At 52.6% G+C, this 16,723-nt stretch overlaps 1 protein-coding gene across 4 annotated transcripts in view; it reads right to left on the bottom strand.

Annotated features, from left to right (window-relative positions):
• Window positions 1-16,717, bottom strand: part of AP2A1 (adaptor related protein complex 2 subunit alpha 1) — a 40,846-nt gene extending 24,129 nt beyond the window's left edge. For all 4 annotated transcript variants that reach the window (XM_055103346.2, XM_055103347.2, XM_063600514.1 and 1 more), the window contains exons 1-4: window positions 16,475-16,717; window positions 1,494-1,562; window positions 1,230-1,372; window positions 522-715 (exon numbers count right to left, since the gene is read on the bottom strand). In XM_055103346.2, coding sequence (XP_054959321.2) covers window positions 522-715; window positions 1,230-1,372; window positions 1,494-1,562; window positions 16,475-16,541 — 473 coding nt within the window. In that variant the 5' untranslated portion in view covers window positions 16,542-16,717. The remainder of the gene's footprint in view (window positions 1-521; window positions 716-1,229; window positions 1,373-1,493; window positions 1,563-16,474) is intronic.
• Window positions 16,718-16,723: the final 6 nt, after the last annotated feature.

The raw sequence follows: 16,723 nt of genomic DNA, 5'->3' as shown, positions 1-16,723 counted from the left end.
ATGCAGTGATTACATGAGCCATCGCACCTGGCAAATTCTACACTTCATCCTGCAATTCTTCCATCACCATTTGTCTCCTGCTCCAGACCATAAACACAGGAGGGCAATGACCGTGTCCATCTCTGGACAATACAACATCCCCAGCAATCAGCACAGTGCCTGGCACATAGTATGTGCTCAGTAAAAATGTTTGGTGAATGAATGGAGAAGATGAGGAAGTTCTGGAGGGCCGTCACCCACATAGCACAGTTACGCCTCTTATCGTAGGTGTTAGAATTCTGCAGTTCAGAAACACCCCACTGGCTTTGCCGGGAGCAGCCTCACACCATCAAGTCAGCTTCGTATCACGGGAAGAGACAAGTATGGGGCTGCCGCCGGAACCACTGGGTCCCCAGCCCAGCGTTAGCCCACATCTCGGCTGGGAGACCTTGGGCAGGCAACAGAGCCTCTCTGAGCCTCACGCTTGGCTGGGACTCATCACCCCCACGCCCCCCACTGCCAACGGGTCCCCAGTGCCTTACCCGGCCACCAGGATGCGGGGGATGTCAGCGGCAAAGGCCTCGCCCATCTCCCGGCTGCCCACGTTGGCGATGCAGTGCAGGGCCAGGCACATGAAGGTGGGGTTGCGGCTGGCCAGGTCATTCTTGATGGCGTTGTTGATGAGGCGGATCAGCTCCGAGTTCGAGTTCACCAGCACAGAAATGAACAGGTAACCCTGTGGGGAGGGAGGTCGTGGATGGCTAGGAGCCTTGTGACTGAGTGGCCCCAGATCCAACCCTCAGACCCAGGAGTCCAGGCCCCAGATTCAACCCTCAGACCCAGGAGTCCAGGCCCCCAGGCCCCTCCTCCCTCAGACCCACGAGTCTAGGCCCCAGATTCAACCCTCAGACCCAGGAGTCCAGGCCCCCAGGCCCCTCCTCCCTCAGACCCACAAGTCCAGGCCCCCAGGCCCCTCCTCCCTCAGACCCACGAGTCCAGGCCCCAGATTCAACCCTCAGACCCAGGAGTCTGGGCTTCCAGCCCTCCTCCCTCAGAATGGGGAGTCCAGACCCCCAGCCCCCTCCCCCCTCAGACCCAGCAGTCCAGAGCCCCAGACCCCCTCCTCCCTCATACCCAGGAGTCCAGACCCCCAGACCCCCTCCTCCCTCAGATCCAGGAGTCCAGACCTCCAGCCCCCTCCCCCGCAGACCCAGGAGTCCAGGCCCTGGCACCCCCCTCTCCAGACTCACTATTTGCTTCTCTGTGTATTTATTGGAACTCAACAGATTCACAGCCTCCATGTGCCCAAAGTCAATGTCATGGCCAAGCAGGAAGATGAAAAGCAGTTTACACACATATTTTTTCTTACTGTAGCCATCCAAGGCTTTGTCTCCTAGGGCAGAGGAAGGAGGAAAGGGGAGCCAGAAATAAGGAAGGGTCACAGGATAGGTCACAGGAGCCCCAGCTCCCAGCCCCCTCCTCCCTCAGAACCAGAAGTTGGGCCCCCAGCCTACCTTTGAACTTGGAGCGGATGTTGGCCAGTTCCTTGTTGATTCTCTTAATTTCCGCCTCTTTGCTCTTACCTGGGAGAGGAGGAGGAGGGTAGGCAGTGAGGGGTCTGGGGAGTCAGCCACCTGCCCTCTCTTTCCTAGGCGCGGCCCCACCCAGCAGGAAAGGCAGATCTTCTCCACCCCCAAGCCCTGGGGCTCAGGACAGGCCAGGACCCCTTCTCTGGCTGGGAGTTTCAAAGAGGGAAGAACCACCGCTGGCTGAGCCCCACAGCACAGAGCACACACCCTTGGGCTGTCCCTGACTTCCTCTCTCGTTCCTCCTCCCACTGTGGCCCCTGATCTGTGGGGCTCCTCAGGGCCCCAGACACGCTCCCTGAGAGCTCCTGTCCCCACTCCCCACATGCGATGAACATGTGATGAATGAATGAATGAATAAAGAGCTCGGCTGGCCGCAGGGTGCTCACCCCTACCACTGAGCTCACTGCCTCTTCTCCCAGTTCTCAATCCCATGAAGGTCCCACTGTCCACCCAGTCACCAGGTCAGACCCTTGGGTGCTGTCCTCACCCCCTTTGTCCCCACAGCCATGGCTTTGTCCTCTCCCGTGTGGCCTGTCCCCACTGCCTCCTGTTCTCTGGCTGCCAACCTCTCCCCAATTTGTCTGGGACATTCCTACACCTCTGACAGGACCTGCTTGTGGAATAAGCACAGAAAGCCTCCCCTGATCCTGCAGGCCAGGTCTCTGCTTCCTCCATGCTCCTCAATGCCCTACAGCACCCCCTTCAGAGCACAATCCGACTGGATGCTCTCGGCTGCCCTCTCTGCTTCTCCTGTCCCTGTTCCACTCACCCCAGACTTCATCCCTCCCTTGACAGGTTCTACCGTTCCCTCTTCTCCTCCAAACAGAACCTGGACATCCTCATGCCAATCGGGCTACTGCCTCGTCCTTTTAATTTTTGAGACAGGGTCTTAGACTGTCGCCCAGGCTGCAGTGCAGTGGTGCAATCATAGCTCACTGTGACCTTAAACTCCTGGGATCCAGCGATCCTCCCACCTCAGCCTCCCAAAATGCTGGGATTACAGGTATGAGCCACTGTGCCCAGCGACCTCCTCCTAACTTGACCTTCAGAACATGTCTTGAGCACCTCCACAGTGACCACTTCATCCAGATCCCATGCTCGCTCGCTCAGGTCAGTGAAGCAGCCTCCCCTCTGGCCTTCTTGCCTCCCTCGTGTTTCCATATCCTGGGCTCTGTGATGCCAGCTGGGGGTGCTCCACTCCACGGCCCATCAAGCCCTCTGCCCCTGTCACAGCCACCCTGCCGGTGTCACCCCTCAGACCCCTACTGTCCATCCAGGCCCCCTGGCCTCCATTTTGCTCCGGGAACACGCACATCCTCTTGCCTCAAGGGCCTTCACACAAGCTGTGCCCTCTTCCTGGGGCCACCCCTCCCCTGTCATCTTCCCATCATTTGGGTCTCGGCTCCTGCCACCTCTGAAAGGCCGTTCCGTTTCACTTCCTTAAAGTCAATTCTTTATTATTCTGCTTAAAGAGTTATTTTTCAAGAAGTCCTCTCTGGTACATTTCACCATGTCACAATTTTATTTCTCTCCACTGTCGAACTTCCTCCCACTTCAGACTGTAAGCATCAGGAGGGAGCTCCTAGAGCAGTGCCCTGCATACAGCAGGTGCTCTATAAATGTCTAGTTATCGAAGGGGCAGAGATCTGCTCTGACCCACATCCTTCAGGGCGTAGTCCCCAGCAGGGTGGGGTGTGCATTCAACAAATGAGTCAATGACTGAGAAAGCAAGTATATGTGCCATCCTTCTCTCTAGAAATCCTGTCTTGTCCCTGCTCCCAACTTCTATGGAAGCTCCCATAAGCCTCACTTCAGGTATCACCTCCTCCAGGAAGCCCCTCTGATTAGCACCTCCTGATCAGTGCTAAGAGGACCCTAGCGCTGCACCATCCAATATAGCAGTTGCCAGCCAGTGGCTCCTGAGATCCTGAAATGTGGCCATTCCAAACTGAGAGGGGCTGTCAACAGCAAACATACACGGGATTTAGAAGACAGTGTGGAGAAAAAATGTAAAATATTTCAGTAAAAATTATAGGGGCTAGGCGTGGTGGCTCACGCATGTGAGGCAGGAGGATGGCTTGAGCCCAGGAGTTGGAGACCAGCCTGGACAACATAGTGAGAACTTGTGTGTCAACTAAATAAAACAATACAAATTGTAAAGTATTGATCACATGCTGAAATAATAATTTGGGTGTACTGGGTTATAGAGACATATTATTAAAATTAATTTTGCCTGTTTCTGGTTTTTTTTTTTTTTTGTAGCCCAGGCTGGAGTGCAGTGGTGCGATCTCGGCTCACTGCAACCTCTGCCTCCTGGGTTCAGTGATTCTTGTGCCTCAGCCTCCAAAGTCGCTGGGACTACAGGTGCATAACACCACATTCAACTAATTTTTTTTTTTTTTTTTTTGAGACGGAGTCTCACTGTGTCACCCAGGCTGGAGTGCAGTGGCGCAATTTCAGCTCACTGCAACCTCTGCCTCCCAGGTTTAAGCAATTGTCCTGCCTCAGCCTCCCAAGTAGCTGGGACTACAGGCACCTGCCACCCACCCCTAGCTAATTTTTTGTATTTTTAGTAGAGATGGGGTTTCAGCATGTTAGCCAGCATGGTCTCAATCTCCTGACCTCGTGATCTGCCCACCTCGGCCTCTCAAAGTGTTGGGATTACAGGAGTGAGCCACTTCGCCCAGCCCTAATTTTTTTTTTTTTTTTTTTTTTTGTAGCAATGAGGTCTTACTATGTTGCCCAGGCTGATCTCGAACTCCTGACTTCAAGTGATCCACCTGCCTCAGCCACCCAAAGTGCTGGGATTACAGGTATGAGCCACCATGCCTGGCCTATATATATATGGTTTTGTCATAAATACGTATATATACATATGCATACCATAAATATAGTATATATAAAGAGTATACACATAAAGAATATGTGTTATTTAAATATATGTATTACTTAATTTAAATAATATGTATTATTTCAATACAGTCCTGCCCCGCATATCAACATTTCAGTCAGCAACAAACCGCACACACTGCAGTGGTTCCATACGATTCTAATGCCTTATTTCGACTGTTCCTTTTCTATGTTTAGATGCACAAATACTTACTGAGTCACGGTTGCCTACAGGACAGTCCCATGCTGTGCAGGTTTTTTTGTTTTATTTTGAGACGCAGTTTCGCTCTTGTCGCCCAGGCTGGAGAGCAATGGCGTGATCTCAGCTCACTGCAACCTCCGCCTCCTGGGTTCAAGTGATTCTCCTACCTCAGCCTCCTGAGTAGCTGGGATGACAGGCATGCATCACCACACCCAGCTAATTAGTGTATTTTTAGTAGAGACGAGGTTTCACCACGTTGGCCAGGCTGGTCTCAAACTCCTGACCTCAAGTGATCTGCCTGCCTCAGCCTCCCAAAGTGCTGGGATTACAGGTGTAAGCCACCGCGCCTGGCCACTGTGCAGGTTTACGGCCCAGCAGCAACAAGCTGGGCCACAGAGCCTCAGTGAGTGGTGGGCTATACCATCTCAATTTGTGTAAGCACACTCCAGGATGTTCACACCACAACAAAACCACCTAACGATGCATTTCTCAGAACATATCCCCATCGTTAATACACGAGTGTATTCATTCAATTGTACTTCAAATGATTTAAATATATACACAAACATGTGCATGTATATGTATTCTTTAAATATTCTTTAAATTTAAAGAAATATATATCATATGTACTTATATATTTATATTTATGTATTTCTTTAACTAGTATTCATTTAAAGAAATACACATTATTATATCTATAATATATAGATTTCCTCTCTTTTCCTTGAGACAGGGTCTCACTCTTTCACTGAGGTTGGAATGCAATGGTTTGATCTCAGCTCACTGCAGTCTTGGCCCCTTGGGCTCAAGTGACCCTCCCATCTCAGCCTCCCAGGTAGCTGGGACTGTGAGGTGCGCCACCACACTCAGCTAATTTTTTTTCTATTTTTTGTAGAGATAGGGTTTTGCCATGTTGCCCAGGGTGGTCTCAACTCCTCCGCCCACCTCAGCCTCCCGAAGTGCTGGGATTATAGGCATGGGCCACCGCTCACTGCCAGGAAATCTCTTTTTTTGTGTGTGTGTGATGGAGTCTCGCTTTGTCGCCCAGGATGGAGTGCAGTGGCACCATCTCTGCTCACTTCAAGCTCTGCCTCCCAGGTTCACGCCATTCTCCTGCCTCAGCCTCCCAAGTAGCTGGGGCTACAGGCGCCCGCCACCATGCCTGGCTAATTTTTTGTATATTTGGTAGAGATGGGGTTTCACCATGTTAGCTAGGATGGTCTCAATCTCCTGACCTGGTGATCCGCCCGCCTCAGCCTCCCAAAGTGCTATGATTAAAGGCATGAGCCACCACGCCCGGCTGGAAATCTCTTTTTAAAGTATTACTTAAATTGTATTTAAAATGTATTTACATATATATACAAATATGCATATATATGTATATTTTTCTTTAAATAGGCTTTATTTTTACTTTTTTTCTTGAGACAGAGTCTCGCTCTGTCACCCAGGCTACAGTGCAATGGCACCATCTTGGCTCACTGCAACCTCCACCTCCCAGGTTCAAGCGATTCTCCTACCTCAGCCTCCCGAGCAGTTGGGATTACAGGCATCCACCACCACACCCGGCTATTTTTTTTTTTTCCGCATTTTTAGTAGAGACAGGGTTTCACCATGTTGACCAGACTGGTTTTGAACTTCTGACCTCAAGTGATCCACCCGCCTCAGCCTCCCAAAGTAAAGTGCTAGGATTACAGGCATGAGCCACTGCACCTGGCCTTTAAATAGGCTTTAAATGGTCCACATCTATTTGATGCTATCTTCTGCATAACTGGTATAATTTGCTATAAAAAAAGGAATTCAGAGAGAGAAGAAAAGCTCTCAGTCTTCAAAACAGGAGCAGTTGTGGCCCCAAAGGGAGGGCTCTGGCAGAGGCCCAGCTCTGCAAAGATCTAAAGGCCCGTGATGGCCAGGGAGCCCAAGGATACTGTATGGGTGCTACTGGGGTGGCGCCTGGGGAAAGGGCTGAGGCAGCTCTGACAGACCAGGATCATGGAAAGGATGACCCGGCATTCAGGGCCAGCAACAGGGGGAATGAGCTCACTGTCACAGGAGGCAAGCAAGCCTGTGAGGGAGTTTTAAAGGGATTCTGTCATTCACAATGGGATTTCTGGGGCCAGGCTTAAGGATGAGTCACATCTACCCTGCTCTCGAGGCATCCCTGGATTGGAGTGGTGGCAGACAGGGACAGTGGCAAGTATTCTGAAAGAGGTATATACATTTCGGGGCAGAGAGGCTAAAATGAGAATGGCGCAGGGGACGGGGAAGGCTTCTCTGCACACAGCTGCTGGGATCTGAGGATCAAAAGATGAGGCTGAAATGGACCAGGCAGAAACAAGGGGAGGCGCGCTCCAGGCAGGAGGACCAGCAGGTGCAATGGCCTGGAGGTAGGACAGCATGAGGCAAGGCAGGCGGACGGTGATGAAAGAGGCACAGAGTCTGAGGATGCGGGTGGCGGCGGGGGCGGGTGGAGAAGAACACAGCAGGTGGGGCCAGACCACGCAGCCTCTCCAGAGTTTCCTGAGGTGCTGGTGGGGGCCGTGGGAGGGGCAGGCCGTGCTCCGTCCAGTGGCTGTTGCCATGAGGGGTGTTCGGGTGCGAAGGCGGCCAACATCTTGCTCCAGGCAGAGTAAGGCAGAGTCAAGGGAAGTGCTGACGGGGCCAGGGAGCTGCCTTACCTTGGAGCTTCTGGTTAGGGGAGATAACGCCTTCCCTAAACATGTAAGCCCCAGATCAGGGTGGGTCTGTTACTACCAGCAAAGGCATCCTGTCAAACCTGGGCCCTGCCCTGGAGGGACTAATGTGCATTTATGAAGGTAACACAGGCATCACCCAGCATCTCACCGCAAAGGCCTTCAGAGCCTTCTAGACCAAGGACATTTCCTCTACAGAGACCGAGACCTGATGTGCTTCCTGTACAAGCCCCAGCAGCCCTGAATCCTCAGAAAGCCTTGTGAAGGCTGGGTGCAATGCCTCCCGCCTCTAATCCCAGCACTTTGGGAGGCTGAGACAGGCAGATCACTTGAGCCCAGGAATCTGAGACCAGCCTGGGTAACACAGGCTCACACCTGTAATCCCAGCACTTTGGGAGGCCGAGGCAGGTGGATCACTTGAGGTCAGGAGTTTGGGACCAGCCTGGCCAACATGGCAAAATCCCATATCTACTAAAAATACAAAAATTAGCCGGGCATGGTGGTGCACACCTGTAGTCCCAGCTACTAGGGAGGCTGAGGCAGGAGAATCACTTGAACCTGGGAGGTAGAGGTTGCAGTGAGCTGAGATCCTGACACTGCACTCAGCCTGGGCCATACAGCAAGACTCCATCTCAAAAAACACTGATTACACACTGAAATAATAGTTTGGATATACTAGGGTAAAGAAAATATATTAAAATGAATTTCACTGATTATTTTGCTTTTTTAAAAAATATATGGAGACAGGGTCTTGCTGTATTGTCCAGGCTGGAGTGCGGTGGTGCGATCTTGACTCATTGCAACCTCGACCTCCCGGGCTCAAGCAATCGTCCCATCTCAGCCTCCGAAGAAGCTAGGACTACAGGTGCATGCCACCATGCGTGGCTAATTTTAAAAGTTTTTTTGTTGGGGGGAAAGACAGGATCTTGTTGCCTAGGCTGTTCTCAAACTCCTGGGCTCAACCAAACTGCCCGCCTCAGCCCCACAAAGTGCTGGGATTACAGGCGTGAGCTGCCATGCTCAGCCTGTTTTGCTTTTTTTTTTTTTTTTTGAGACAGAGTCTCTCTCTGTCACCCAGGCTGGAGCGCAGTGGCACAATCTCGGCTCACTGCAACCTCCACCTCCTGGGTTCAAGCGATTCTCCTGCCTCAGCCTCCCGAGTGGCTAGGACTACAGGTGTGCCACGAGGCCCAGCTAATTTGTGTATTTTTAGTAGAGACGGAGTTTCACTATGTTGGCCAGGCTGGTCTCAAACTCCTGACCTCGTGATCCGCCTGCCTCGGCCTCCCAAAGTGCTGGGATTACAGGCGTGAGCCACCATACCCGGCCCCTGTTTTGCTTTTGCAATGTGGCAAGAAAATTTCAACATATGCTGGGCGTGGACAGAGCAAGACTCTGTCTTAAAAAAAGAAAAAAAAAAAGAAAATTTCAACATATATATGGCTTGCATTTTGGTGCTGGGTTACACCACTCATATTCTCAAGGTCATCACTATTCCTGGGTGATGAAAATATATTCTTCGTAAATAACAAAATCAAACCCTCTCATTCTCCTGGTCAGCCCCCCTGCTCAGCAGGGCGAACTATTTGGGCCACCAAGACCCTGCCTGAGTTGCCTCCTTACATATTAAGGGTTTGCATGTTCATTTCCTCCTGGATCGGAACACCAGTGCCATGAGGCCAGGGATGTACGGCTGCTTCAGTCCCCACAGTGTTCCCAGGGCCCAGGGCAGCCTGGCACAGGGGAGGTGTTGAATGCGGATTTGTGGACCAAAGCCATCACACAATAACCAGCTGGAAACGGGTGGGGCTGGGGCTCAGGCCTGCATCTGTCCCGTTCTTAAGGGATACCAAATTGAAATCTGTTTGACTTCCTGTGCTCTTCACAGAGGCCAGAGGGATCATGTGAAAACTTGAGTCAGACCCCAGCACTCCTCCAAACCTTTCCATGGCTCCCAGCAGGTTCGAAGTAAAAGTAAAGTTCTCACTGCAGCCCACAAGGGCCTGCACCATCTACCCTGTTCCCTCTCTGGCCGGTTCTCCTGTCCTCTCTCTCCAAGGCAGGAGCTGCCCTCTCCTCCTCCTTTTCTAAGTCCCTGCTCCACTACAAGCACAATCCTGCCTCAGGGCCTTTGCACAGGCAGCTCCCTCTTCCAGAGTCATGCATGCACCATTCCCCCACTTAATTAGATTCTCTGCTCCAATGCCACCTTTTCAGCGACACTCTCTGACCAGCCTATATAAGAGCATCATCCTTAACTCCATCCCCAAGCCCTTTCCTTGCCTCATTTTCCATCAACACCTACTCCCACCTGTCTGGCCCCCAAAATATTCACCTGTGTAGTGGACCATCTCCTCTCTAGAACGTGAGCACCCTAGGGCAGGAACTTCTGCTCACTGCTGTAGCCCCATCACCTAGAACAGTGCCTGGCACCCAGCTGGAACTCAAGAAAGACTGGTTCCATCATTCATTCATTCATTCATTCATTCAACTGGCAATCATCTCCTGAGGCCTCCCATGGGCTAGAACCTACAGAGGACAAAGCTGGAGTGAGACCCAGGGCCTGGGCTCGATGTCACCACTGCAGTGGATCACCATTTGGAGTGGGATGTGCTCTGATGGAAGAGCTCGGGGCAGTGTGCAGCCAGCACCCCGCTCCCATTGGCTCACTCGTCCAACTCTCCTAAGGCCCCCTCCAGCCAGACTCTGCCTAGATAGGAGGCAGCCCCAGCCCTTGCTCCCTGTGAGATAATACTTCTGCTGTATTCCTGCTGCAGACAGGAGGACAGAACACGCCCTCGGGCTGGGCCTAGCCTCAACCTCTCCCCCTCCTTATCTGCAGAATTTGCCATCCCTGCCCTCCTTAGAGCCTGCCTTTCACCTTCTAGACCCTTCCCCATAGCCCCACTGTGCCCTTCAGATCCTCCTGCAGGCTGGCTCCACACTCTTCCCTCTGCTGCTCTCTGAGCCCTGCCTCTCCCCACCTCCTCCTCCGCATCCCTCCGCCCTTCTCTTCCCTCGCTCCTGCTTGAAACCTTCACCAGAGCTCTCAGGACAAACGCGGACCTAGCCTCTGCCCACTCCCCAGCGTCAGATCCCATCCCTCTCTGCACCAGCCACACAGCCCTTTTCTCAGGGTCTCACTGGGGCATCAGGGCCTTTTTTTGTTTCCAGAAAGAATTCTTGGGCCAGGCGCGGTGGCTTACGCCTGTAATCCCAGCACTTTGGGAGGCCGAGACGGGCGGATCACGAGGTCAGGAGATTGAGACCATCCTGGCTAACACAGTGAAACCCCATCTCTACTAAAAAAAAAAATACAAAAAATTAGCCGGGCATGTTGGCGGGCGCCTGTAGTCCCAGCTACTCGGGAGTCTGAGGCAGGAGAATGGCATGAACCCGGGAGGCAGAACTTGCAGTGAGCCGAGATCGCACCACCGCACTCCAGCCTGGGGGACAGAGCGAGACTCCGTTTCCAAAAAAAAAAAAAAAAAAAAAAAAAAAAAAGAATTCTTGAAAATAGAGAAGGGGGCCAGGCACTGAGCCTCACTCCTGTAATCCCAGCACTTTGGGAGGCCGAGGTAGGCAGATCACTTGAGCCCAGGAATTTGAGACCAGCCCGGGCCACATAATAAAAACCCATCTCCGTGAACCCGGGAGGTGGAGCTTGCAGTGAGCAGAGATCGCGCCACTGCACTCCAGCCTGGGCGACAGAGCAAGACTCCATCTCAAAAAAAAAAAAAAAAAAAAAAAATCTATGAAAAATACAAAAAAATTTGCTAGGCATGATGGCATGTGCCTATAGTCCCAGCTACTTAGGAGGCTGAGGCGGGAGGATAGCTTGATCCCAGGAGGAGGAGGTTGCAGCGAGCTGAGATCGCGCCACTGTACTCCAGCCCGGATGACAGAGCCAGACTCTGTCAAAAAAAAAGAAAGAGAGACAGGGTCTTGCTATGTTGCCGAGGCTGGTCTCAAATTCCTGGCCTCAAGCAATCCTTCTGCCTCCACCTCCTGAGTAGCTGGGACTAGATAGAGATGCCCGCCATGGCGTCCGGAAGTCAGGACCTTTGCACTTGCCCCGCCTCTGCCTTCACAGCTCTTCTCACGGCCCTCAGCCTAGGTAACTCCCCTACTTCCTGCCCACACAGCTCCAAAGGTCTCTTGTGAAGCAAAGCCAGGCCGCAGCTCGCTGACCACACAGAACCCCCATTCTCTCAACACCATGGCCCTCTTCCTCACTGGGCTTAGGACAGCTGCAAATTCTTTCCCCATTTAAAAAAAAATCGAGATACGGCCGGGCGCGGTGGCTCACACTTGTAATCTCAGCATTTTGGGAGGCTGAAGCAGGCAGATCACTCGAGATCAGGAGTTCGAGACCAGCCTGGCCAACATGGTGAAACCCTGTCTCTACTAAAAATACAAAAATCAGTGGGTCATAGTGGCGGGCGCCTATAATCCCAGCTACTCGGGAGGCTGAGGCAGGAGAATCGCTTGAACCTGGGAAATGGAGGGTGCAGTGAGCCAAGATCGCGCCATTTTTGTGACTGTCACAAAAAAAAAAAAGAGAGAGATACAATTCACATACCATAAAATTGACCCTTTTTTTTTTTTTTTTTTTTTTTTTTTGAGACGGAGTCTCGCTCTGTCGCCCAGGCTGGAGTGCAGTGGCGCGATCTAGGCTCACTGCAAGCTCCGCCTCCCGGGTTCACGCCATTCTCCTGCCTCAGCCTCCTGAGTAGCTGGGACTACAGGCGCCCGCTACCACGCCCGGCTAATTTTTTGTATTTTTAGTAGAGACGGGGTTTCACCGTGTTAGCCAGGATGGTCTCGATCTCCTGACCTCGTGATCCGCCCGCCTCGGCCTCCCAAAGTGCTGGGATTACAGGCGTGAGCCACCGCGCCCGGCCAAAATTGACCCTTTTACAGTGAACAATTCAGTGTTCTTTAGTACATTCATGATGTTGTGCAACCATTACTACTATCGCATTCCAGGACATTTCTTTCTTTTTTTTTTTTTTTTTAAGAGATGAGGTTTCACTATGTGGCCCGGGCTGGATTCGAACTCCTGGGTTCAAATGATCCTCCTACCTCAGTCTCCCAAGTAGCTGGGACTACAAGCATGTGCCGTGTCCAGCTTAGGCTTTTTCATGAACCCAAAAGAAGCTCTGAATGCTGCCGGGCATGGTAGCTCACACCTGTAATCCTAGCACTTTGGAAGGCTGGGGTAGTGGATCACCTGAGGCCAGGAGTTCGAGACCATCCTGACCAACATGTAAAAACCCCGTCTCTACTAAAAGTACAAAAATTAGCCAGGTGTGGTGGTGCACGCCTGTAATCCCAGCTACTCAGGAAGCTGAGGCAGGAGAATCGCCTGAACTTGGGAGGCAGAGGTTGCAGTAAGCCAAGATCACCCCATTGCACTCCAGCCTGGGCAACAGAGTGAGACTCCATCTCAAAAAATAAAAAAAGAACCTATGCATTCATGAGCAGTCACTCCCCATCCCACCAGCCCCTACTCTAGGCAACCACTAATCTTTCTGTCTCCATGGATCTGCCTATTCAAGATACTCTATCAACATGGAATCATACAACACGTGGCCTCCTGTGTCTGGCTTCTTTCACTTGGTGTCATGTTTTCAAGGTCCATCCCTGTGGCAGCATGTAGCAGGACGTCATTATTTTTTAAGGCCCGGTAATATTCCACTACATAGACCACACTTTATTTCTCAGTTGATGGGCATTTGGCCCGTTTCTGTTTTCCGGCTATCATGAATAATGTTGCTGTGAACATCCGTGTCCAGGTATTAGTGTGAAGGACTATTGCAATTTGTATGTTGCACCTTCTCCCCCACGGGGCTGGGAGCTTCATGGAGGGGGTGGACAAGTCTGTCCTGTTCACCAGTGTCCCCAGCATTCAGCACAATTCTTGAGACATACCAGCCGTTCAACATACGCTTGCTAAGAAAAGGCTCCTGATTCTCCAGCCCTAATTCCTGCGGCTAAATTACTACCAGTGCCCCAAGCCTGCATCTCCCCTCTGTCCTCTGGCTCGTCTCTGGGGTCCTGCAGTGACGGGATGATCTCTTTCCTTCCCCAACCCCCATCATCAAATCCCTTTGCAAATCCTGACAGTTTTTCCTTCAAGTTGTATCCCAGGCTGGGTGCAGTGGCTCATGCTTATAATCCCAGCACTTTGGGAGGCCAAGGCGGGCAGATCACTTGAGGTTGGGAGTTCGAGACCAGCCTGGCCAACATGGAGAAACCCTGCATCTACTAAAAATACAAAAATTAGCCAAGCGTGGTGGCGGGTGCCTGTAATCCCAGCTACCGGGGAGGCTGAGGCACGAGAATTGCTTGAACCTGGGAGGCGGAGGTTGCAGTGAGGTATGATCGTGCCACTGCACTCCAACCTGGGCAACAGAGACTGTCTCGGAAAAAAAAATGTATCACCAACCCATTTCTCACCAGTCCCTTCTCACCCTGTTAAGCCAGCACCATCTCTCACCCAGAGGCCTGCAACACCCTCCTAATTTGGTTCCCTGCTTCCATGGCTACCTCTAGAATCTGTTCTCACAGCAGCCAGAGGAATTATTTTAAAACATCAATCGGTCACATCCCTCCCCTGCTCAAAATATTCTCATGCAGACAAAGGCCAAAGTTCTCACCATGGCCCAGAAAGCCTTTCCCGATCCTGTTCCCACTCCCCTCCACACCCGCCCTCTCTCCCCTTCACTCCCACAGCTTCAGCCACACTGACCTTCTCCCTCTCGCTCGAACACATGTCAAGCATGCCGCAACCTCAGGACCTCTGAATGCACCTCCCTGTGCCAGGACCCCTTTCCTCCAAAATCCACAGGGCTTGCTCCACTCAGATATGACTTCCTCCACGAGGCCTACTGAGTACCCTCTCCATCCTAGTCCCTCTCCCGACCATTTCCTCCTTATTTTTCTTCACAGCACCAGTCAGGTCCTGAGGTTGTATCTCAGGGTGTTCCCGGTGCATATGTTCTGTCTTCCTCGGGGAAGGGAGCTCCCAAGAACAGGAGTTTCTTTTTCTTTTTTTTATTTTTGGAGACGGAGTTTCACTCTTGTTGCCCAGCCTGGAGTGCAATGGTGTGAATCTCAGCTCATTGCAACCTCTGCCTCCCGGGTTCAAGCGATTCTCCTGCCTCAGCCTCCTGAGTAGCTGGGATTACAGGCACCCACCACCACACCTGGCTAATTTTTGTATTTTTAGTAGAGATGGAGTTTCACCATGTTGGCCAGGTTGGTCTTGAACTCCTGACCTCAGGTGATCCGCCTACCTAGGCCCCCCAAAGTGCTGGGATTACAGGCATGAGCCACCATGACCAGCAAGAACAGGAATTTCTGTTCACTATTGTCACCCCAGTACCTAGAACAGGGCCTGGACAACACTAGAGCAATCAAAAAGTATTTGTCAAGTGAATGAATGAATAAATGAGCCTTCAGAGGCAAGACACTGTTATGAATGAAGTTTGCAGACAAGAAAACGTCCTGAAAGAGGTTAAACAACTCGTGGAGGGTCACATCCCTGGTGGGTAACAGAGGCAGCCCCCGTCTGCTAACAGTGGCTCCCAGCTCCTCCACAACCCCCATCGCCCCGCCCCTTATCATAACAAGTGATCATTTCTCCTCCAACTGATACTCAACTGTTTCCACCCTCCTGTTCCCTGAGCACCTATTACATGCCAGATCCTTCCATAACAGTTAAATTCTAAAACAACAACCATCACTGGGTACTTTACAGGGCTGCTGTTCAGAGCCAAGGGAGTAAAAACAATAGCCAAGTTCCATCTGGGGCCTGGAACGAGTGAAAGGCCTGAGGGGCATTGTCACAAGCCCCTCAGGAAGATACTATCAGCGGTCTCTCTTGACAGATGAGGAAACCGAGAGGTGAAGTCCCTCATTCAAGGTCACACAGCCAGGGAGTGGCAGTGCTCAAATGCAAACCCAAGTCTGGCTGACCCCAGAGCCCATGCGGATGCAGCCTCTGAAGACTCCTGGCAGCTCCAATCACCCACAGCCATTCCCAGGAGTTGAGAGCTGACTTGCCGCCAGGATTCCCATCGTCACGACAACTCTTCCTGGCAGGGACCACCGTCCCCATATTACCGTGGTCAAATAGAAAAGGGCTCAGATCCCTGCCTGTCCTGCTGCCTGACCCCTGACCTCTCTCTGGGATTAGACTTCCCCTATTCCCAGCTTTCCAGATATCTACCCCTCAAGCACTTCAGAACCCGACGCCTTCCTTGAGGTCTGGGCGCTCCTTCTTCTACCCTTTCCCCAATCCCCCACTCTAATGTCCTCTTCTTTCCTGCCCCCCCCCCCCCGTTCCCTGTCACAGGTTCTCCCAAGACCTTACACCGACAGCTCTTTTCCTCTGTGTTCCTTGGGTCCCTCCTTTCCCCTCAGCTGCCCCTCTAGCCCCCTCCACACTGCCTTCCATGTCTTCTAAGCAATCTCCCACCCTGAAGCCCCTCTATCCCTCACCAGGGTGTCCTTATAGTCTCCCCCTCCCATCATCTCCCTGCCCCAAACTCATGGACTTTCAACCACTCTCAGGCCTCCTCTATACCACTGGCCAGGAGCCTCGGTGACCTATCTAACCCCTTTCCCCTGTATGACACCCCCTATCCCAGGTCCTCAAGCCCTGCTTCATTAGGCTTCCGGCATTCCACTTCCTCCAGGTCCCCTCTGGCCTCTTCCCATTCCATCGCTCCACAGGGCACCCCCGCCATACACTTCTTTCACTTCTTCTCTACATTGGGAATCCCTCTAACCCCATCGTTTGTAAGATCCCCCAGCTTTTCAGTCTTTCCCAGGGGACACCTCTATGCTCCCATCCCCGGGACCTCACCGGCTTCCCCCCCTTTCAAGCCCTCCCGGACCCCTCTAGCTACTCCGTGTCGTCACCTCAAGAGGCACTCTATGACACCCCAAGCCCCTACGTGCCCCCCACTCTAAAGTTCCTCCTGGGGCCCATCTATGCTGTCCCTATACGGCCGCAGAGGCTTTTGATCCCCCGGGTCCCTCTGTGATCCCCAAACCCCTCAATTTCACGCTCCCCCCTCCCCCGCGTCTCCAGTGTCCCCCGGCCGCGCGCTCACAGTTCCGGATGTCGGAGATGAACACCGCGAGCCCCCGCATCCCATCGCCCTTGGACACGGCCGGCATGATGGCGGTGGTGTCGGCTCCAGGCCTGGCCGGACAGGGCACAGAGCAGCGGGGGCTGGCAAGCGGGGACCGGGCGGAAAGGACCCCAGGCAGCGCCAAGGAGCCGAGCCGGCCGCGGGGAGGGCGGGCTGGCTGGCGAGCGGGCGGGCGGGCTGGCAGGCCGTGGCACCGCCCCCTGCCCC

Source organism: Pan paniscus, chromosome 20 (genome assembly GCF_029289425.2).
Source record: "Pan paniscus chromosome 20, NHGRI_mPanPan1-v2.0_pri, whole genome shotgun sequence".
Classification (NCBI taxonomy): domain Eukaryota; kingdom Metazoa; phylum Chordata; class Mammalia; order Primates; family Hominidae; genus Pan; species Pan paniscus.
This window is presented reverse-complemented; position numbering and strand designations above follow the sequence as displayed.